The following is a 22,432-nucleotide window of genomic DNA, read 5'->3' as shown; positions in this document are numbered from 1 at the left end:
TATGAAGACTAGCAGCCGGTGATGACCGTTTCCTCCATGACTTTGTCTAATCCTTTGGTAAAGCCATCCAAGCTGCTGGCCCTCTTGCAACAGTGAATTCATTTATTTATGTAAGAAGTACAGTGGTACCTCAGCTCACGAATGCCTCAGTTCATGAGTAAATCGGGTTGCGAACAGAAATTTCATAAAAATTTCACCGCAGGTTGCGAACTCTGCATTGGATGACGATCGCAAGTGTGCGCCCCTTCCCTGCACGGACGCGATCTAGGTGGTGCTGGGGGGGGGGGGGGGGAGATGGCCGCGATTGTGCCCGTGTTCCCTGCCCGAGCGCGCCCGCACTCACCTCCCCCCACCGCCCATGGCTGCACCCATCTCCCCCTACACCCCCGCACAATCGCTGGAGGGGGGGAGATGGCCGCAGTCTTTGCTGTTCTTTGTCACTTTGCTTCAAATTTTTGTGAGTAAAAAAAATAGTTACAGAATGGATTAACCTTATTTACATTGAACCTTATGAGGAAATTTGACTTGGCTCACAACAAATTTGGGTCACGACCAGAGTCCTGGAATGGATTAAGTTTGTGAGCCAAGGTACCACTGTACTAGAGAAGCTCATGCGAACAGTCCCCATAAGCTCATTCCCAAGGAGAACCTAAAACTGATCTCATATACATTCAAACGACTAAAGACGTGTTATACCTAAAAATCAGGCAGCAATTTCTCTTTATATTGCTCTCTAAGGACCAAAGTAGATGTGACATTAATGGTATACATGAGAATATTTATGTGTATGTTTTAAAATCAGTAGTTTCATACCTTCATACTAAGGCATGAAAAAGCCCTAGTAGCACCAGGACTCCAGGAGATGGGTAGGGATAGTTTAAATCCAGCTGTCCCAGCCTGATTCTTTGTAGGTATTTTCAGCCTCACTTCTCATAATCCCAGTCACCATGGCTAATGGTCAGGGATGCTAGAAGGTGTGGTCCAAAACATCTGAAGGATACCAGGTTGGGGAAGAATAGTTCAACTCCTTTACCTCTACCATGGTCCTGATGAAACTTGTTCTTCCAAGGCTGTTATTTGCATTGGGTAGAGGGACTCTCCGTTGGTTCTTAGTCTTGTCTCATTTGGCCAAGAAGTACATCACTTATTCCTACCTTAGAGGGGAGGCCAAAGACTAGTTTACATGTCAGTGCAGTTATGTGGAAACCATTTGCGACCACCTCTGGGGAGGGAGTCTTCTTCCCACAGATTCCATTATATGGGTGCAGCTCCTTAAAAAGGTTCACCCCCATGGTTTGGAGAGTCTTTGTATCACTGGAGGGCACTGCTGATGCCATCAGATGCTGGTCTGAAGTTGTTCTGTTTGTTGTTTCATTTATTCAGCATGTTTATTATACATCTGGCTTTTCTTTCACCATGGGACTCAACATGGGGTAGGGTTCCCAGGTGGTCTCCCATCCAAAAGATATACCCACTTAGTTTCAGCAAGAGGGCTGTAACCTGTACCTTCCGCATGTTATCGTCATCCCATGAGATGGTCACACCATGAGTATTGGTAAGGCAGGGATGAGGAACCTCTGACATTCCAGATGTTGCTGGACTGGACCCATAATACCCAGGAAGCATAGCCGGTAGTGAGGAATGATGGAAGTTGTGGTCCAAAACATGTGGATGTCCACATGTTCCCAATCACTGTTGTAAGAGGTGGAATAGCATGAGGGAAAGTGCCTGCTTCTGAGTCCATGTGGAGGTCCAGTGCTGTCTGTCCTGCATTGAACTGATTTTGCATTGGCAGCTGAACGAAGATGCAGAACACCTTGCTGCGCACACGGATTTATCAGAGGAACAAGCGGATGAAGAGGAACAAGATGATGCCGGCTCATCCATTCTTCCAGGTAAGGACTGGGCAGCTGAATGCATGTGTTTGGGGGCACGTATGTCCTGGTGCCCAATCGCAGCCTTCCCTAAGCTGGTACCCTCCACACGTGTTGAACAACAACTCCCACCATGCTGGACGATGTTGCCCGACGTATCTGGGGGGCGCCAGGTTTGGGGATGCTGCCCTGGTCAGTATCATTTTCATTTGTCGACAGATGAACGAGATGGCTACATCTCCCTGAGCTTTGAAATAATAATGCCGTGTACAGTTCTTCTGTGGACACAGCAAAAGAGCTTCACTTGCCATGAATCCTTTGACTGACCTAGAACATGCACCAAGAGGACCCATGGCCTGGCATGGAGGTGGACCTGTGGAAAACAGAAGGACTGTACTTGCCTGCAGCAGCTCCCTCTGCAACTCCCCTGTGCGCATCGGGGGATTAGGCCCCCCTGCTCAAGCCTTTGGTTCATTCTACTTCAGCGTGGGAGCGGGGGAGCGTGGAGTGCTGACCAGAGGTCTCAAGTGAACATTTTGTTCAATCCTAGACAGCAGCAGCCCTTCAGTGCGGTTCAGCAAGTCCTGCCTGAAAAACGTCTTCTCAGTCATTCTCCTCTTCATATACCTGCTGCTGATGGCCATTGCCGTTTTCCTGGTCTACCAAACCATCGCTGATTTCAGGGAGAAACTCAAGCACCCAGTGATGTCTGTCTCTTACAAGGAGGTGCCTTTATATGATGCGCCGGGTAAGACCCAATGTGGAGTGGTGTGTTTTTGTAGGAAATCCGGGAGTGCTCGAAGTTGGGGGTCGCATTTGTATGCATGTGCATTTGACTATTGCTTAGCTTGACCACTGTCAAAACCAGTGTGGTGCTGCGCTGTCGGCTGCCTTTGCAGGCACCTAAGTGTTGTGATACGTATGGCCCAAATGAAGCCTCTCTCCGGGGGTCCTGGGAGTTGTAGCTTTTGGCAATGCTGAAAATTCTTTTGGTGATTCTGGTTACTCAGAGGTCTTGGATGGAAGCCATGAAAAGTGAGCAGCATTTTACCTGCTTCATGTAGCCACACCCTGTGTGTCATCTTTTGCCAGACTTGAAAGGTAAAACTAAGTTCCAAGAGATTCAGGACTGCCGCCAGAAACAGCTGCCCCACGCCACACTCCTTGCCTTGTCTTCACCTTCCACTGCAGGCATTGTGTCAAGGGATGCTCAGTTCCTTATGGTTAGTGTCTTCAGCAGTTTTGGTCTGCAGCTGCCATCATCCCTGGCCATTGGTCATGCTGGCCGGCGTTTATAGGAGATCTAATCAGGAACATCTGGAGGGCGCCAGGTTGCTTGCCTGTGGGCTGACCGGCAGTCACTGTGCACAGTTTCAAACAGAAAACTTTTCCACCCTTTCCTGGAGACACCAGTACAACTTCCCCATGGCCTAATGTCATTACACCTGTGTGTTTTGCTCCCCCTTGTTCCATGTCATCTGATGCTTCTTGCAGGGACAGGGCAGGGAAGCCCAGTGAGGACGGGGCCTCTGGCAGATTATGCAGGACAGCCATCAAAAGGCATTGTGCCCCAGCTGCATCTTGCCACCTCTAATGTCAAGCGGAGCCATGCTGGGTCAGACTATCGGCCTGTCTAGTCTCCCGTTCTGTTCTTAGAGCGGCCAGCAGTTGCCTCAGGGAAGCCTGCAAGAAGGAGATGAGTACAATAGCACCCTCCTGCTCATGTTCCACAGCAGCTGGCATTCAGCGGCATGTGATACTTCAGGAAGCCACGGGAGAAAAACCATCACCTGGGCAGCTGTCACGCACGAGGAGGAAAACTGGCAAGCATGGAAGGAGCAGTCCTGTGCCTGCTGGACAGCATCTGTTTCCTAGATGTGAGGCCAGGGAGAGCTTCAACCCCAAAGCTGGGGATATGAGTGCCACCCCCTTCCCACCCCACCTTTGCAGCTGGTGTAGAAAGAACTGCACCACTAGCTGTTCTCCAGGGTCAGAAAAGCAGCCCTGGAGAGGCGAAAAGTGCGGCAGTTCAGCGGGGGGGGGGGGGGGGGGAGAGACTAGAGAAGACAGGATGTGAGGTATCCAGAAGTTTCTCCAGCCTCTGAGATGCATCAGCTACTTGGGCAAAACATCCAGGGTGGGAATAATGCAGAACAGCAAGGGAGGATTTGCCTCCTCTGCTCCTCCTGACCGCCAAGTTCGGAGGGTGCAGCCATTGCCACTGGATTGCACCCTTCCAGTACCTCACAGGTCTATCACAGGACGGCCACAGCGGCAAAGAGTTGCTTCCTTCTCCTCAGAAGGCCTCACAAATGTGCTGTGACTTTTTTCCAGATGCACTGTAGATAAAATGACCTCTGTTTTTTCAGACTTGCATAACATAATGGTTACAGTGTTCCTGGCGGTAGCATCCAGAGCTGCCTCTTGTGTTGGATGAGTCTCAGTTATTGGCACGTGACGGTGCAGGCCAAGTCCTTGGATCTCTTTGTCCCACTGCGTCCTTGCTTCGCCCCGGCCCCCTCACCGGCAAGGGGTTATTGGGGGAGGCCACAGTCCGGCTAGTGATCATTAGTAAGACCATTTCAAGACTGCTTATTTACGGAAGCCCTTTACCTCCCAACAGCAGAAGCTCTCTCTGTGGCTCACAGCAGCGCCTAGACTGGACCATGAAACAATAAAAACAACCCTAGACCTTTCCAGGAAAAGTGACCTTTAAAACTGTTTTTTAAACATTAAAACAATTTAACAGCTACCACAGTATTTGGCATACTATAGGCCTGTTAAAAGCAGCAGACCTAAGTACCCCGTTGGTCATTAGATAGCCATAGAAATCTTTAAATGCCTTAGTACAGAGGGCTGTCCTAATGTAGTGCCAGGCAGGGAAAGCATTCTATAGACAAAGGGCTTCCACAAAGAAGTTCTTCCTGCTTCGGATCACCCTCCAAGGCCCCCTCAGAAGTGGCCCTCGCAAGAAGGCCTCCAATAGTGATCATAATGTAAGAATAGCTTGTGGCTGAAAGAGGCATTTTGTCAAATGTTGATGTTATTTCTGGAGGGTCCTTTGCTTGATCTCCTGGCCTTGGAATTAGAGACCCAAGCAAGTGGTGGCTCAGCAGTTCCAAGAGGTTGGTAGATGAACTCGGTTATCTCGATCACTCTCAATCTGGACTGCAGACAGGATTCAGGGAGGGAAAGGCCTGGACTGCTTTGGTGGATTACCGTTTCTGGAGAGAGATTGGGCGACTGTGACCTTGTTGGTTTTCTTAAATCTTTTAGCAGCCTTCAACATCATTGACCATAGTATCTTTCTGGACTGCCTGTGTGGGATAAGGTGTGGGGAGGGCTGTTCTACTTTTACCTGGCTAGTACCAAAATGAGGAACCGCTTGGCAGAAGTTGATGCAGACCATGTAATTCTGAATATTTTGGTTCCATGCATGTGCATGCATGCGTGTGTGTAAAAGTCAGTGCCAGACATCCCATCCCATCATCCCATCCCACTCTAGTATGACTAAGTAATGGAACCCAGAATGCATAGAGTGGACCTGTGCTTTGCAGCGTGGTTCTCACCTACAAGTTCTCCCTCCACGGTCTTCTCACTCACCATATCGACAGGCATCCTGTAGTTTATTTGGAAGACTTCCACTACCATCATGCCATTCAAGCTTTGGATTGTAGCTCCTAGCTTCACTCCAGAGCTTTCCTGGCTTATGGTCAGTAGTTTTAGGTGTGCTAAGAGACACAAGGGAGTTATGCTCCTACCTAAGGAGGGTTCGGTGGCAGCTCGGTATTTTGTTGCTGTTGTTATGGATGTTTCTGAACCTCTCCAGAAAAAAAAAAAATTAATGGGTGTCACGTTGCTTGTTCCAGTTGAAGGTTGCCTCCCCACTGAAGACTTAAAATGACAAACCCTTAGTTTTATCAGGTCAATTAATGTCTTTTGACTGTTGGCACTCCTCAGGATGTCAGGCAGAGATCTTATTTGTTATATCAAAGTTAAATCCTACCTTTCTACCCAAAATGGCCCAGGACCACTGACAATAATAAACGTGCTGAATAAAATCAAAACCCTCATTAAAACATAGTGCACCCCCCCTGCAGTCAATTAAAATTACAATTAAAACACCAACGATACAGGAAATAGGTAGAACAAATAAACAGGTAGTTCCTACTGCTGGCACTGTGGATCCATAGATGCCCTGGGTTTGGGTCAGAACATGTGCTGTACCATTGCACTGTCTGTCTGTTCCTAGACTTAACAGCGAGTGGATTTCAGGCCATGGTCCCCAGGTTCAGCTAAAGTTCTGCCCAGTCTGACTTTCATACTTCATTCTGGCCCTGATGTTTTAAGCATGCTTTAGTTGGCAAGGGTATGCTTGTGCTGGGCTTGCAGCGACCTCTGTGGCTGAACCAGTTTTTTAGCGCTAATCCTGTTTGTCCACAACAGGGATTGCCCTCTACCCAGGCAAGGCTGAACTGCTGACCTGCAAACATCACTACTATGATTACATCCCACCGCTGGTAAACCCAGGCCAGCCAGGAAAAATTGAATGTATTACGCAGAGAGTCAACTACACGGATCCTTTTACTAATCAAACCAAGGTAATAATCAAACCAAGGGGAAGGGTTGAAGTCCATTACCTGCAGGGCTTTGGTGCCTCAGTGCTAACGAGGAATTGCTGTGAAATTTCTCTTATTCATTTTGTTTGTTTTCCAAAACTTACTTCTAGATTTTTGAAATTGTCTTGGATGTTTCCTTTACTTGGCAAACTCATTTGCTACGCTGATGAATAAGGTTAAGAATATGTTGAGCAAAATCCATCCTTATGATGTATATGAATGATAAAGGTGGAAGGGGCCATTTAGGCTATCGAGTCCAGTCCCCTGCTTAATGCAGGTTTCAGAGTTGAAAGCACCTCTGACAGGTGGCTGTCCAGTGTCTGCTTGAATTTCTCCGAGGATGGAGAGTCAGCCACCTCCCTAGACAGCTGATTCTATTGCCCGACAACCTTAACCTTTAGGGAAATTCTGGTATTCAACCAAAATCTACTTTCCTATAACTTAAGCCTGGTATTTCTGAGATCAGAGAACAGTTTAGAAACATAGAAACAGAGCAAGTCAGAAGGTGCCTCCCAGGTCATCTAGTCTGTCCCCCAACTTCAGCCGGCTCCACTCATGACATGCCTCACTGGTGGGGCTTCAACCACCTCCTGTGGAAGCCCATTCCATACCCTAGGGGTCCTAACTGTCACAAAGTACTTCCTGGCATCTGAATTGAACATTGGTTCCCTGAGCTTTGTTCCATTTCAATGTATCCTGCCCTCCTCTGCAGGGGAAACCAGGTCTCTACCCACCTCCGTGTGACACCCCCTCACGTACCTATATGTCACCAACACATCCTCTCGGAGTCTCCTCTTCTCCAGGCTGCAAAGACCCAGTTCCCTCAGTCTCATCTCATGTGGCTTTCCCTGCAATCTGGCCACCATCCTTGTGGCCCTATGCTGCACCAATTCTAACCTGAATTACTTTATAGCCATCTGCCTTGTGACAACCCTTCAAATACTTAAAGTGCTATCTCTGTGCTGAACATACCTGGTGTGATGCATCTGCTTAACAGTATGCCTTTTTAAAAGCTGACGTGCAACTTACATTCAGACCTGCCCCCTTCAGAAGCGATGCGAATGCTGACTCAGTTGTGGTTTGCAGCTGCAGCAAATGTGTTTTGGCATCAGCAGCAGCTGAAACATATGTTCCAAGCTGTGACAACATATATGCCTCTGTGAAAACACACAGTGGGTAATAAAGAGGTATTCACATATGCTTTTGAAGCACCCATGAAGAGTTTGTGGGGTTGGTTTTGCTAGCCATGCCCCCAGCTTATTGGGTAGTCCTGGGCTACTCAGAATTCTCTCTCAGGTACATGAAGAGGGCCTGCTCTTGTCATTGCCACAAATGTGCAGGGCATGGTCAGTACACACACACATGGTTGGCGGGATCAGGGGTGGGTACTAACCAGTGGAAGCCCCTACTTGTGTGCTGAGCATGTTTTTGTGAACCTTCCCTAATGGTCCTAGACTATCATAGAGAGCTACTGAAAGAGTTTCCATACTAAAACTGGTGAAGCACTGTATCACTTTATATAATAATTATTCTCAGGAGTTCCACTGTTCATTCGGGCAATTGTCTGATCCATTCCAAGCATCTCCCAGCTTGAAGGTTACCAAGTTGGATAACCCTTAAGAAAACTTAAGGAGTGGAGAACTGTATTACTGCTATTATACTACTATTTTCTTAGATGCCTTTAAACAAACAAATTTTGCAACAGAATGAAAGCATAACAAATTTAAAATAGCCAAAAACTAAACTACCAGCACCCCATAAAACAATTAAAACACGAGGACAGCCATAAACAACTGATTGTTGCTTATGAAGCCTCTTTAATACATCTTAGGTCTTCAGATTTCTGGGAACAGAAGAAAGTCTTTTTCTGGTAACAAAAAGGTAACAAGATAGATATAACTTTTACTGGTATAACATTTTAAAATTGGGTGAAACATCACTGAAAAGGCCTCATCCATGTTGCTGTTTTCCAGCGCTGCACCAGAGATTTAAAATCCCTGGAAAATGATTTGCCCTAATCAGTCTAGTGAAGCACATGTTGACGCAGGATGAAAAGATGCCCTCTTGCATGTGTGACTTCCCTTCCTACTTTCCCTCCCTGTTCCATGTGCTCATAGAAACATGCTGTGATTGTGGAAGGACCTCGAGATGTGAAGAAGCGGGAACTGGTCTTCATACAGTTCCACCTAAATGAGACAGACCTCGATTTCAGTGCAATAGATTACCTTCTTTTTTCTTCATTCCAGGAGTTCCTCAGCAGGTACAGCCCTACTCATAATTTCTATTCAAGGAGGGTCTGTGGGGGCCTGGTTCAAATCCCCACTCAACCATGAAGCTCACTGGATAAATACGGGCCAGTAACTAACTCCCTGCCTAAGCTACTGAATCATTGTGAGGATAAAATAGAGTGGGGGACTATGTGGAACCTCAGGTTCCCCGGCAACCCCTTGGTTTGGAAGAATGGTGCGACGCTGGGTTCAAAGGGTCAGGGGATGGACAGAAGGAATTTTTGATGCTAGGGCCTCAAAATATTATGTGGTGCCTGCAGCCAACCATGAATGGAAAGAAGTGGAACAAGAGAAACAACTCCAGTAGGTGTTCAGTATAAGGTAAGTCTCTAAGGAAGCAATGCGAAGTCTCAGAGAGAGCATCCCAGGAAAGAAGGGCTGTTCCAGAGGGTGGAGATCTGACAAATCCTTTGGCTCTTGGAATGCTCTTCCAAGGACCATAGGATTGCATTTAAGTAAATAAAAAGATGACTCTTTCAACCTATGGTCTCTTTCATTGTGTTTTAGAAGATTCCCAACAAATTATAAGGTTATCCATTATCCTGCACCAGCCTCGTTATTTGAAAACCTGAAAGCAGTGCAGCACTTTTCAGAAAAACTTGTTTCCCTGCCTGTCCTCCCTGATTTTGATATCACCTGTAAGCTTTAACACTTGCCCCCTATAGTGTACCTTCACGATCTTTTAGCTCAAAGATGGGGATGGACGTGTGTGCCTTTTTGTTTCCATTTATAAACTGATCGCTGTTCTGGTAGCTGGTAGCAGACATATAATCATTTCCATGCCTCCTGAAGAACCTCATCCTTTATGTTCCCAAGTAAAATAACCAGTGGATTAAATGTTAAGCAATATCCCACAATTTTCCCAATGTTTTCCAAAATCATTTCTGAAAAGTCTTTAATCTTTGGACAGCCACAAAAATATTCTGCCATTTGTTCAATTATGGTTGCAACATCAGTCTTCTCCTCCTAGATATGTATTTTCAACTTATGTTGCAATATTAATCTGGGAGTAAGTTCCATTGAACTGAATGGGACTTACTTGTGAGTAGAGATGCATATGATTGTGATGTTAATTACTACAGAATAGTTGTTTCCAACTCCTTCCCAATCTCTCTCATCTCCAAAACCTCTCCTCTTCAAACTATTCTTCACATCTCAAAACTCCCCATCCTCTCAGAGATTGGCAGCTCCCTGCGGCCCGAAAGAGCTCTGTTCCAAGTATCCCTGCTACACTGCACATGTATGTCACCACGCACTTCTTCGGAAAAAGGAGGAAAATAAATCTTGCATGTTACACTTACTTTTATTCCACCTCCAATGATATTCCTAGGGTGGTTTTAAAAAAGAATTAAAAACAAAATAAGTAAAAAGAAGCAAAAGAGCCACAGAATTATAAAAGAAGCATGACATTGCAATTGCTTCTAAAGGCTCAAGCAAATTAAAAGTTTGCTTGGCACGAAAAGTAGAATAGCTGTGAGGCCAACCCCTCTGGGAAGAATGTTGAACAACTGATGCCATTTTGTTCAGTGTCCAGGAGTCCCTTTGCCCAGCTGAGGCTATTGGTCAACTTTGCCCTTCTTGGAGAGCACGGGGCTGGCCAGGGTGACATTCGCCCTATTTCCATCACATACGGATTATTGCAATGTGTTCAACTTGGGGCTACTTTGAAGGGTTAGTGAAGTACTGTTGAGCCAGAATGTAGCAGCCCGGTTGTTTAGAGACAGCCTGTAACTCCCCTGCTGCAATAGCTGCACTGACTTCTGATTTCTTTCTGGACATGATCCAGCTGTTTGGTGATGACTTTTAAAGCCCTAAATGGTATTTAAAAGATCAGGATATTTGAAGGACTGCCTTCGGCCCCATGGCCGCTTTCTCCATCTCAGTAGTAGAACCTGGGGCCATCCTGGGAAGCTGGATGGTGGGAAAGTTAGGACAGACAAAAGGAAGGACTCCTTTGCACAGAGCCTATTTATACTGTGGCATCCACTTCCATGAGATGCAGTACTGGCCACCAGTTTGACGGCTGAAAGGGTGGATTGGGTAAATTCCTGGAGGACTGTCAATGGCAACTAGTCCTGATGGCTCTAGGCTACCTCCAGTATCAGAGACAGTATATCTGTGCACACAGATTCTTGGAGTGCAGGGATGGGAGGTGTTCCTGCAGTCATATCCTGCTTGTAGGTTTTCCATGGGTAGCTGGTTAGCTACTGTGTGAATGGGATGTTGAACTAGATGGACCCTTGGTCTGTTCCTATTTCCTACCCCAAAAACACTCATTTGGGAATCGGCATGTCTAACTCCCATGGGAAGTTGGAGGACTTCCATTGCAAGCCTCACGGGTTAAGAATTTCTTTTACTGATCCCTGCTATTCCTAGTTAAATCAAGGATTTGGGGTGGCACCATCCAAACTAGAATCTGTTGTGCAAAAACTTGTGGATTTCTGTATCTGCTTTTGGACATGACTTCCCTACAAATGTACATGAGTTTTATATGCAAGGAAGTTGAAAATATTTCAACCCAATGGCTGAATTTCATGTTAGAGGAGCATTAGGCAGCTGCATTCCAGCGGTGGATGATGGCAAAATACCACTACAGTGTAGTTTAAAAGCTCTTGGTTATTAATGCCAATAACTAAACCTTAGAAGAGGCACCTCAGCCTATTAGAATGGAAGAAAACTTCACAAAAGCCGGGAAACTACCCAACAGAGTGGAGCCAGAAAATAGGGGGACAGTGGCCATCCTGGAAATCCTAGGATGGTTGGATTGGTATGCCAAGTGGGCTGTATTTGGTCAGCAGGCCTGAGTGTGTAGAAGTTTCTTTGCATTGTTTGTGGGGCAGTAAGGTGGCTGTCCTGGACACTAAGTTCTTGGGGCACCAGAAAAGCCCCTGAAGGTTGCAGCAGTGCTCCAACTCCTCTCCCACCTCATCTGCCCACCCATCTGTGCCATCCAGAGGACTCCATGCAGTCTCTTTCTGAGGATCAGGTAGTCCAGGCCCAAACACCATGCTTTAAGGAGATCAAAAAGCAATGTTAGATACTACCTAGCAGCCTCAACAAATTGTGATGTGTACGAGGCACGTTAGTACAAAACCAAAAATGAACAGCAGCGTAGCCATCATTCGGGTTTTGGCAAATGTTTCAGAAGTTGCTTGTCAGATTCTTATGTGGCCAGAGAGGCATACTTTTCCTGGAAGAAACCTATCAAAAGCTGTGTATGTTGGAAAGAGGCTGTCTCCTCTCTGCTCCCGGCCACAGCTTTTGCTTTTGTTGCAGTTGTGACTCCTGTGCACATGGTGTTCTGCCACCGCATAGGCAGCCTCTGGAGCCAACTCACCCACAACGCCTCACTTTTGGAAGGACCCTCAAAGCATGACAGAGGGAGAGGAAGTCTAAAGATGAGGAGGAGCCATGCAGCGACTGAAGAAGGAAAGGAAGATGGTACAAAGGGGGGTAGTGGAAGGGGACAGAGATGGGAGGAGCACCACTAGGGGATAGGCAAGGTGTGGTTGACATGGCCACTAGGGTATTAAATCATCTGGAGATGGTCCTGGCTTGCTCTTAACATTTTCACTAAGGACTCACAGGCACTGTTGTGCAGTGACGGTGCTCTGTCTTAAAACCATTGTCTTAAAACCCTTGATGTATGAGCTACAGCTTTCAGGGTTCCCTAAAGAGAAGAGGGCAGACCAGTATGAGTCCACAGTCTAGAATTATTTATTTATTTATTTTTCAATTTATAGCCTACCTTTTTTCTCAAAGGGCTCAAGGCAGCTTACATCATTCTCCTCCATCTTATCCCCACAACAACCCTGTGAGGTAGGTTGGGCTGAGAGTCTGTGACTGGCCCAAAGTCACCCAGTTGGCTCCATGGCTGAGCAGGGACTAGAACCCAGATCCTCTGAGTCCCATTCCCATGCTCTTAACCACTACACCACACTAGATGGGGCCTGTTCGTTTTCCGTGCTCTCTATACAGAGGAACAGTGCAAGCAGCAAGTTTCATCCATGGCTTAGTATTTGGGAAAGGGTACGTGCACATCCAACACATGAATCAGGATCTGTCCATTGCACAAGAAGAATCGCAGCCTGTTAGGAAACGCAACAGTGATATATTTAGGCAGGCTACAAAATAGGCCTTAAACTAGGCTAGAAGTGTTCTGTTTGAGAGGCTGCTTCTTCAGTGAATTGCCTGTTTAGAAGCTTTCCATATAAAATAGGCTTAGCGTGAATCATTCTTTATCATCTGTACTTCTTTTTTTGGTTCTCTGCATAGCATACTTGGCTGCCTTGGTAACCCACAATTAGCCGGGTATAGCAAAGCTTTCAAACTCTAGTGGGTAAGATTGAATAATTAAGAGGCCCAGCCAGGCTGAGTAATGGAGCTAGAGCGGCCTTGCAGGCAGTCCGTGGAAAGCACAAATTCCAGCTTTAATCATGTTTCCATCAGAAGCTTTGTTGAGCAAATAACTTCCTTGCAAATTAAAGTTGGGTTCCGGGGGACTAAAAGCAACTGTTTTGCATTGATGATGTTAATATCAATGAAGAGCCTTTCTAAATTACGGTGTGGAGGCAAAATGCTAAAAAAAAAAAAACCAGCACCACCATCGTTCTGTTGTCTTCAAGAATTTCCAAAGAATCCTCAGGGGACCATAGAGCACCTTTTTCTAGAATGGACATACCACAGTAAATGTAAGTTGGCAGGACTTGCCCAAGACATTTTACTGCCTGAGGTAAAGAACATGATGGTGCCCTCTCATATTTGATATACAAAAATTGACTGGTCTGGCAGTTGAAACATCTTTCAGCAGGGATTATAGGACAAGGCCCTTCCCTGCATTTATGTATTCATTTGTTTATATCCCACCTTTTTTCCTTCAAGGAACTCAAGGCAGCTTACATAATATCCCCCCCTAGTGAGGTGGGCTGGGCTGAGAGTCTGTGACTGGCCTGAAGTTACCCCATTGGCTCCATGGCTGAGCAGGGAATGGAAACCAGATCGCCTGAGTCCCAGGCCTGTGCTCTTAACCACTATGCCACAGTGGCTCTCATAAAATCCTGCTTAGTTCTTTGGAGTCCTTAGTCCTTTAATTTTAAAATACATAATTTCCATTCAGTGTTTTAAAAATTATATATTTAGATTTTTGTACGGTAAGGCAAGCAGGATGACTTGTAATCTAAATCTGCTTCCATCCCACTATTCAGATACATTGAGCTGGTTCTCTTAAACTTCATTCATTACCAATTGAATATGTAACATAAGAATGAGCAGAAGTGGAAAACAAAGCAAAAGGTCACTGATCTTTTCTATCTTATGTGACAATGAATAAAGTCTCTAGGAAATGTTCCTGAGCCTCAATAGATTGATCCTTTGCCTTAGTTTCTGCTGGCCACTTAACTTCTCCCTCCAGTTATTGCAATTCTTGCCCTTTGGCATTTCACTGATTATTGATTCCCACAAATTCAAGTCAAAAGTACCAGGAACTTTGTCTTTAGATGAAAGTTGAGCTGCTCAGGATGCTGAATTCTCTCAGCCTGAAACCACTTTTGAGTGTCCAATTGTGTTCATCTTGTTCGTTTAAGCACTAGCAAAGATCCGTGCCCTAGAACAAGTGTGTAGCGCCGCACTGGGACTCAGGCGATCAAGGTTCTAGTCGCTGCTCAGCCATGGAGCCAACTTTGGGCCAGTCACAGAGCCTAAGCCCAATCCACCTCACAGGGTGGTTGTTGCAAGAGAGGATTGAGAGCAGCAACAGGAGAATAATGTAAGGTACTTTGAGTTCCTTAAAAAAAAAGGTGGGATATAAAACAAATGTTCCCACATTCTCCAAGTTTTCTTTAATATTGAGGATGAAGAGCAAGATATTTGCACCCAGTTTTCCTTTTTGAAGAGCTTCCTGTTAAAAGCAGGTGTGAGCAACGTGTGGTTTTCCAAGTATTTTGGCCTACAACTGTCATTACTGGCAGTGTTATGTAGTGGTTAAGAGTGCTGGACTTGGGACTCAGTGCTGGACTTGGGACTCAGTGCTGGACTGGGGTCTAGTCACCATTTGGCCATAAAGCCTGTTGGGTGACTTAAGGCCAATCACAGGCCCTCATTCCAACCTACCTCACAGGGTTGTTGTTTGCATAAAATGGAGAGGAGGAGAAACTTTAGAAACAGCGCGAGTCAGAAGGGGTCTTGCAGGTCATCTAGTCTGGCCTCCAGCTCCGCTCATGACATTCCTACCATGTGCATGCCCAGCCTATCCTTGAATATTCTCACCAATGGGGCTCTGCCTTGCAAGAGGAAGAAAGGCAGAGTATAAATGAGTGTAATAACAATTGTATCCCTCTCCATTTGCTCTGCTGGCAAGGGCTGTGGGGAGTGCTAGGCCAGAAAACCTCTCTGTATCAAAGCCAAGCCAGCCCCAGGCTTCTGTGGCCCTCTGGCACAAGATCTGTTGAGTATCTGCATGCATGCATGTCCGCCATTTCCCTCCCATCCCCAGACTAGTGATGTGTGGCAGACTCCTTTCCTACTCATCACTTGGCCCTGGGCAGTGGCTGGGCTTTCCTACTCCGGAGACCAGTGCCTGTGTGCAAGGCACGGTTGAGGAGGTTACTGCAGTGTAAAGCTGGGCCCACATCCGGATCATTACAGTTTCTGCAATTTCAGCCCATGGAGACTTGTGTGTCAGCAAGGACTCTGCTGTTACTATTTCAGCTTGAGAAATATGAGACTCATGCTCTTGGTGACTTTGCAGTGGCTTCTTACTCAGCAGTGGAAATATGAATGATACAAGAGTTACAGAGCCTTTGAAGGAAACAGAATGGAAAGCTCTGTTCAGATGCCACAGAATGTTTGAATGCCATGACTTTAGTCTTCCACTTTGGTTCATGAATGTATCTCTAAACATATTTCCAAAGGCCATTGCAGTTAATTTCTCATAGAGGGATGAAAATGTAAGACCTCAGCCCCAGTAGTTGAGAACATTTTTGGCAAACACACAGTTCTATATTCACTATATTTGGCTTTATATATTTATGTGATTCCAATTGTGGATACCACAGTCCTGGCTGTGGTTAGGCAGTCATGAGGGAAGGCCCTTTGCACACGTTTGGAAATATTCTCATATTAAGACATTTGTCCCAGGGCTGAGTCTTGCAATTTTGAACAGCTGCTGGAACTTAGCCTATGGCCCCTTGACAGTGTCTGAGGGGGCATAGGATTTTCCAGATTTCCAGCTCTGAGGTCACAGGCTGCACCTTCAGGGTTCTGTCCTCCTTTTCTGCATCCCTTCACTGCTAGCACAGAAAGAACTGAATCAGCTGCTCTCCAAAGTCAAGAAAATAACCTCAGAGGGGGGCAAAAGGTGGCATTTGGGGTGGCAAGAAGCAAGCTGGGGAGGCTAGGATAGTAAGTGTTGCTCCCACTCCAAGATGCCCTAACTAAAAGGGCAAAACTATATAATGAAATGCAGAGCCTGAGGACAGGGAAGCCAAAATCGTAACATAAAAAGTGATGTCAGATCAGACCAAAAGTCCATCTAGTCCAGCACAGTGGCAAACCAGCTGCCCACAGGATCACTCAAGCTGGATGGGTGCAAGACCTCTTCCTGCCTAAGCTGCTCAGCAACTGGTGTATGCAGGCAATCATTTTCCCCACACCTTCTCTTCTGGTCTAGAAGCTCATAAGCCTCCTTGTTTGGAGGCTTACAGGCATCTTGATAGGGTTGCACCTCAAGTCTTTAACATACAGTTTTATTTGAAAGTACAATTGCACTGTAGAAGTACAGATGCCCACACCAGTGCAAACATACAGAGATACAAGGCTCACTGATTTCAGTGGCTGTAACTCCCAGGTAAATCTATATATAGGACTGCACTCACCACTATGAATCATAGATACATAGAAAAGCCATGCCGGGTCTGACCAAAGGTTCATCTAGTCCAGCACTCCATACACATTATGGCAAATGAGCTGGATCCCTCGAGTAGGATGGGTGCAAGATCTCTTCCAGTCCAAGCTCCTCAGCAGCTGGTGTGTGCAGGCGTGCCACCTCTGGTAAAGGAGGCAGCACATAGCCAGCAAGGCTAGTAGCCACTGATAGTCTCTGCTTCCATGAATCTGCCCAGTGCCTTTTAAAGCTTCTAGATTTGTGGCCATCATTACTCCCCATGGCGGCAGATTCTGTATGATACACATTGTGTGAAGATGCACTTTACCCTTCCCCCACTCAGCTTCATAGTGTTGAGTGAGTTTGAGTGTTGGGAGAAAAATGTCCCCCTCTCCATTTTCTCCACTTCATGTATAATTTTAAACACTTTTGTCATGTCTTCTGTAACTCACCTTTTTTCTGAGATGAACATTCCCAGTTTTTGCAGCCACTCCTTACAGGGGAGATGCCGCAGCCCCTTGATCATTTTCGTTGTCCTTGTCTGTATTTTTTCCAGTTCAGTAATGTCCTTATTCAGGTATGGTGACCAGAACAGAACACAAACTGTGGGTGCAGCAAGGATTTGTGCCAGGGAAATAACATCATGACAATTCTATTTTCTGTTCCATTCTTAATTATGCCTGCCACGGTGTTTACCTTTTTTACAGCAGTCACACACTGGGCCACCATTTTCATCAAGCTGTCCTTTAGCACCCAAGGTCCCTTTCTTGCTCTGTCATTGCTAGTTCTGATCCCCTTAGCATGTACTTGTTATTGTTTGTGGGGGGGGGGGGGGGGTTCCTTGCCCCAGCATCCATTACTTTACACTTAATTATTTGAACCACATTTGCCATTTCAGTGCCCATTTCCCCAACTTAAGGAGATCCTCACAATGCCTTTTGGTTTTAACCACCTTAAATAGCTTGGTGTCATCAATAAACGGCCACTTCACTACTTGCTTCTAATTCCAGATCATACTGAATAAGTTGAAAAGAATTGGCCCTAACATACAACCCTGTAGAATTCCACTGGTGACATTCCTCCATTACCATTTATTTCCACCCTCTATTTTCCTTAACCAGTTTGTGATCCATTAGACTTCCCCTTTTATTTTGTGACTGTTTAGTTTGCTCAGGAGCCTTTGGTAAGCGACTTTGTCAAGAACTTTTTGGAAGTCCAAGTAACAATGTGTACTAGATTGTCCCTCTCTGTGTGCTTGTTGACACTCTCAAAGAACTCCAATAGGTTTGTAAGACAAGACTTCCTCTTGCGGAAGCCATGTTGGCTTTTTCTCCTCAGGGATTGTCTCTCTATATGTTTACTGAATCTTTAAGACTGTTGAAGATAGATATTACAGAACGATGTTAAGCTAACCGGCTTGTACATTTACATTGACCATTTTCCAATCCTCTGGTACAAGGGCTGTTTCTAGGAATATATTGCATATTTTGGTAAGGTTAGCGATTTCATGTTCTAGTTCTCTGGGATGGATATTGTCTGGGTCAGGTGATTTGCTGACATGCAGATTATCAGAACTTTTCCTTGATCAGTATTATCTACCTTAATTCCTCAGGCTCCTTTCTTCAATACATAAGCTTAGGGAGTTATATGCTCTGCATCTTCCATTTCAAAGACTGATGAAGATAATTCATTCAGCTTCTCAGTAATTCCGCATTCTCCCTCAGTGCTCCTTCAATTCCATTATTGTCCAATGATCCAACTGCTTCTTTAGCTACTTTCCTACTTGTGGTGTATTTAAAGAATTCCTTATTAGTGACCTTGATGTTATTAGCAATATGTTCCTCCAACTGCTCCTTTGCTTTTCTGATTGGCTGCTTACAATCCCCTTGTGCAATCTGGTGGTCCTTTCTATTCTTTTCATTTGGACAAGACTTGCATCTCCTGAAGGAAGCTTTTTTTCTCCCTAATGGCTTCCTTGACTCTATTCAGCAATCAAGGTGGCGATTTCCTGGACTTTGTTCTGCCTTTCCTCACTTGTGGTATGCATATTTTCTGTGCCTCTACTATAGCATATTTCCAAGTACTGTGAAGCACATTTATCTTCTTGGTTCCCTTTCTTAGTTTCTGCTTAACTAGTTCCCTTAACCTTGGAAATTTCTTCTTTTGAAGTCAAACTCAAATGTGTTTTCTGATTTTTGCATGAAATCACTAGATGGCCTCACTCCTCATCTGCATTGTAGGGTAATAGCACCAGTATAAGACAGCTGCTGGAAGGGTTGTACTAGGACAATAATGTGCTTTGAACAAAAGAACTATGTAAATGAAAAAGTATTATTCCATAGGGTAGCCTTCCCAAGCCTAGTACTCTCCAGCTGTGTTCCACTACAACTCCCATCATCCCCTGCCAGGGCACCAGGCAGGAGAAGCCTGAGATTGCAGATCATAGACAAAATCCATCAACCATGGCAGTAGGTTGCAAAGACCACTACACCACCTGCTAATCACCACCAAAGTACCTAGTAAAGAAATATTTTGACCACCTTTGATTTCCAGAAGTATAACCCTACCTCTTCCCACCACAGTCCAAACAAATCAGAGTTTATGAAGGCATGTGAGAGCTCCTACTCAAGCTGGAAGTTTTCCGGTGGTTTTCGGACCTGGGTCAAAATGTCTTTGGTGAAAACAAAAGAAGAAGATGGCCAGGAGACAGTGGAATTCAGACAAGAGGTAAAGAACTCCTGGAAGGCTTCCTGACTTCAACAGACCCAGCTGTGATTGCTGAAGGGACTGTTCTGAGCACCCAGGCTGGCCACACAGCAGTGCCCGGCTGTTGAGTATAGCAGCACCATGCTGTGCGGTATTTTGCGAAGTGGGCCAGCACTCCAGGCTTCCTGGGAGGGTCATTTTTCTAGACTCTTCCGCTGCTTGCACCCTCTCCTTTTACATTCACTCCTCTGCTTTCCTGAGGAGCAAGAAGACCTGGGCGGCAGCAGGTACAGGGCTTAGTTTCCTTGGGATGAGAAAGGACACAGAGAACTCCGGGTGCCTTGTAGGAGCTGCTCGTTTAGAACTGTAGGTGCAAAGCACATTGGAAGCAAGCCAAGCCTTACAGCAGGTAGCACACCCTCGAAGCCTGCATTGATGCCCTAGAGCAGCAGTGGCACTGAGTTCTCCGATGCACTCCTCCCTCCCTGCAGGCAAGGTGGTGCTTTGCCCATTTCACTTGCCTGTTAGGAAACGTTAAAGTGATGACTCACCCAGTGAAGCACATGGCAAAACCTGTAGGCCACCTGCACTGATCTGGTACTGGAAAGGAAAGTGGGCTACAGATCGCAGTAATAAATAAACCATTCAGTACAGGGAACTATCCCCTACTGTGCATGAGTACGCACACTCTCTCAGAAGCTGCAAGTTTTCCAGCATGCTATAGTTGCTATAGTATAGGCCATTGCTTTAGGCTTATGGTGTGGCCCCCTCACTGCAGGCAGTGCCCCCTACTCCAGCACCACCCCCTGGCCTGTGGAGAGGACTCCCCACTGGAGACCGAGGATAACAAGGAGATGCCCCGTCACTTGCCCTGGGCTCGTGGGACCAGGTGCTGCTAGTGCCAGCAGAACTCTTTCCCACCCCACTTGCTGCCCGCCAGTTGGAAGGAGGCACTTGACCCAGCTGGCACTTGCAGTACAGTATGTCTGGAAAATAATTACTTGCCTCTTGACAGAAGATATTGTAATCAGCATTTCTCATTCCTATGAGTCAAGAGAATGCTAGACAAGCAGTAAAGAAAAATCAGTATCTGACTTGGTTCACAGTTGCCTGTGTACCGCAATTTCCTGTCCATTCCATGTCCCCATTTTTCCAATTATTGGGGCATTTGGAGCCCTTTAAAGAAAATGCGCTGTGGAATGGATTGTGCTGTAGTAATGGCAAAAATCTCTCTCTCTCTCCTTTCATCAGATCAGTGTGGTCAACTACATCAAACGGACAACAAAAGCAGGAGTTGACCAACTGTTTTTTGTGGTATTTGAATGGAAAGATCCTTTTATCCAGGAAGTTCAAGATGTGAGTAAACATTGACCATTTCATTTTTATGTAGGCTTTCTTGTTTTTCAAAATGGAAACTCAAGTGATCAGAAAGTTTGCCTTAGTCAAGCTTGTTATTTCCTTCCTGGCAATTATGTAACTATAGAAATGGTTGTCGGATATTTGTGGGTAGGGCCTGAGCCCAACACCTCTGCAGATATGCCCAGGCAGACATGAAAACTGATTCTGAGTCCAGTGGGGATGGGGAGGTGAGGAATGCTGATGAGGCAGCAAGAGCTTGGGAACAGGAGACCAATGAACACACCAGGGACACAGAAGTCATCTGATCCGTTGAAGGCCAGCCAGACTAGGCCCTCTGAACCTGTGAGAACACTGGGCTGGGTCTTAACAAAGGGGAGAAGGGAGTAGGAATGAGAGTTCCCCATCAGCTGAAAAAGCATGAGGAGACTTGCAGCCAGGGAAGCAATCCCCAGGGAAAGACACACCTTGAGGGAGAGACCGGGTAGCCCTTTCAGCTTAATAAGGGAGGGCCATAGTAGACAGTGTCAGTTTTGGATCAACTCTCATGATGCACTAACTTTGGAAACTAATTGATGCCTACAAGGTCCTGTGTTATTAAAAGCCTGGCTACAACTCTTGTGTCTTTTGGCTGCAAGAGGATACGGTGTTTAGCTTGAGGTGCTGTTAGTGGCTTGCATAATAAACATGACTTGCATAAATTATGCATAACTGTTGCATAATTCATATGGAGATTAAACATGGGCGAAAGGGAGAGATTTTGCAGTTCTATAAATCCAAGGAATGGGGAAGAGTACAATGCTTACCTTTGATCCAGACTCCATGATGCCCTGTGTGTGTCATTCCACTGCATCAATTGCCTGCACCTCCATTGCTTTGCTACTTTCTGCCTTGGTTTATTTAACTGAAAAAGACTGATCACTCCACCTTCCAAGTGGCTTAGAAGAAAAATTATAAATACAAATAGATTGGGACATCATAAAAGGCATAACCAATGAAATCATCATTGGCAAAGACCATTCTTTGTTGTCTGCTACACCATTTGATCACCTTAATAGAAGCAAGCACATCTGCTTCCAAAAGGCTTGCGACTTTGGGAGCTTTGCTGAGAATATAGGTTAAAAATAATAATAGACTGCAACATGATGCAGTTCATTTGTTAGCTTAAGTCCACGGGAAAACACTGATACATAGCTAGTACATTTTAAAGAAATCAAGGGGTGGTGATCCTGAATATACTTGGGAGACTGGAAGTAGGACATGCCAAAATCAAGCCAATCCAACTTTCTGCTGTATATTATCATTGCCAGGATTTTTCATTTTCTTTCATTTTTCTTTTTAATCTACTCCAATCCATTCCAGCAGCTCTGAGTCAGACTAAATTTCCATTAATGGTCCTCCAGTAGTAGGCTTGGAAAGAGTGGTTGAGGTCTTGGAGAGACTGTTTTTTAAAACCTTGCCAGTCACAGGTGGCCACATCCTCTTGGAATCCCCCAAGACTTGCACAGTGGGATTTGCAGAAGATACACGCTTGTTCTCCTGATGGTTTCTCTGTCCTAAGGCTGGGAAAAGGCAGAAACTTGGATATTTCAAACACAGTGTTGTATTTCTCTTTCATTTTGTAATATATGCATATTCAAAACAAAAACTTCAGCCAGATAGACTGACAGAGATCCTATGAGAGAGCTCACCAACTGCTGCATATGCAGT

General features: G+C 45.6%; 1 protein-coding gene across 2 annotated transcripts in view; it reads left to right on the top strand.

Annotated features, from left to right (window-relative positions):
* PACC1 (proton activated chloride channel 1) overlaps positions 1 to 22,432 on the top strand; it is a 31,289-nt gene that overhangs the window by 7,456 nt on the left and 1,401 nt on the right. For both annotated transcript variants that reach the window (XM_044422487.1, XM_044422568.1), the window contains exons 2-7: positions 1,796 to 1,895; positions 2,425 to 2,622; positions 6,321 to 6,475; positions 8,611 to 8,753; positions 19,243 to 19,387; positions 20,618 to 20,722. In XM_044422487.1, the coding sequence (XP_044278422.1) occupies positions 1,796 to 1,895; positions 2,425 to 2,622; positions 6,321 to 6,475; positions 8,611 to 8,753; positions 19,243 to 19,387; positions 20,618 to 20,722 (846 nt within the window). The remainder of the gene's footprint in view (positions 1 to 1,795; positions 1,896 to 2,424; positions 2,623 to 6,320; positions 6,476 to 8,610; positions 8,754 to 19,242; positions 19,388 to 20,617; positions 20,723 to 22,432) is intronic.

This window comes from Varanus komodoensis, unplaced genomic scaffold, assembly GCF_004798865.1.
Source record: "Varanus komodoensis strain SLA01 unplaced genomic scaffold, ASM479886v1 scaffold1, whole genome shotgun sequence".
Classification (NCBI taxonomy): domain Eukaryota; kingdom Metazoa; phylum Chordata; class Lepidosauria; order Squamata; family Varanidae; genus Varanus; species Varanus komodoensis.
Note: the sequence above shows the minus strand (reverse complement) of the source record. Positions and strands in the feature narration are given on the sequence as shown.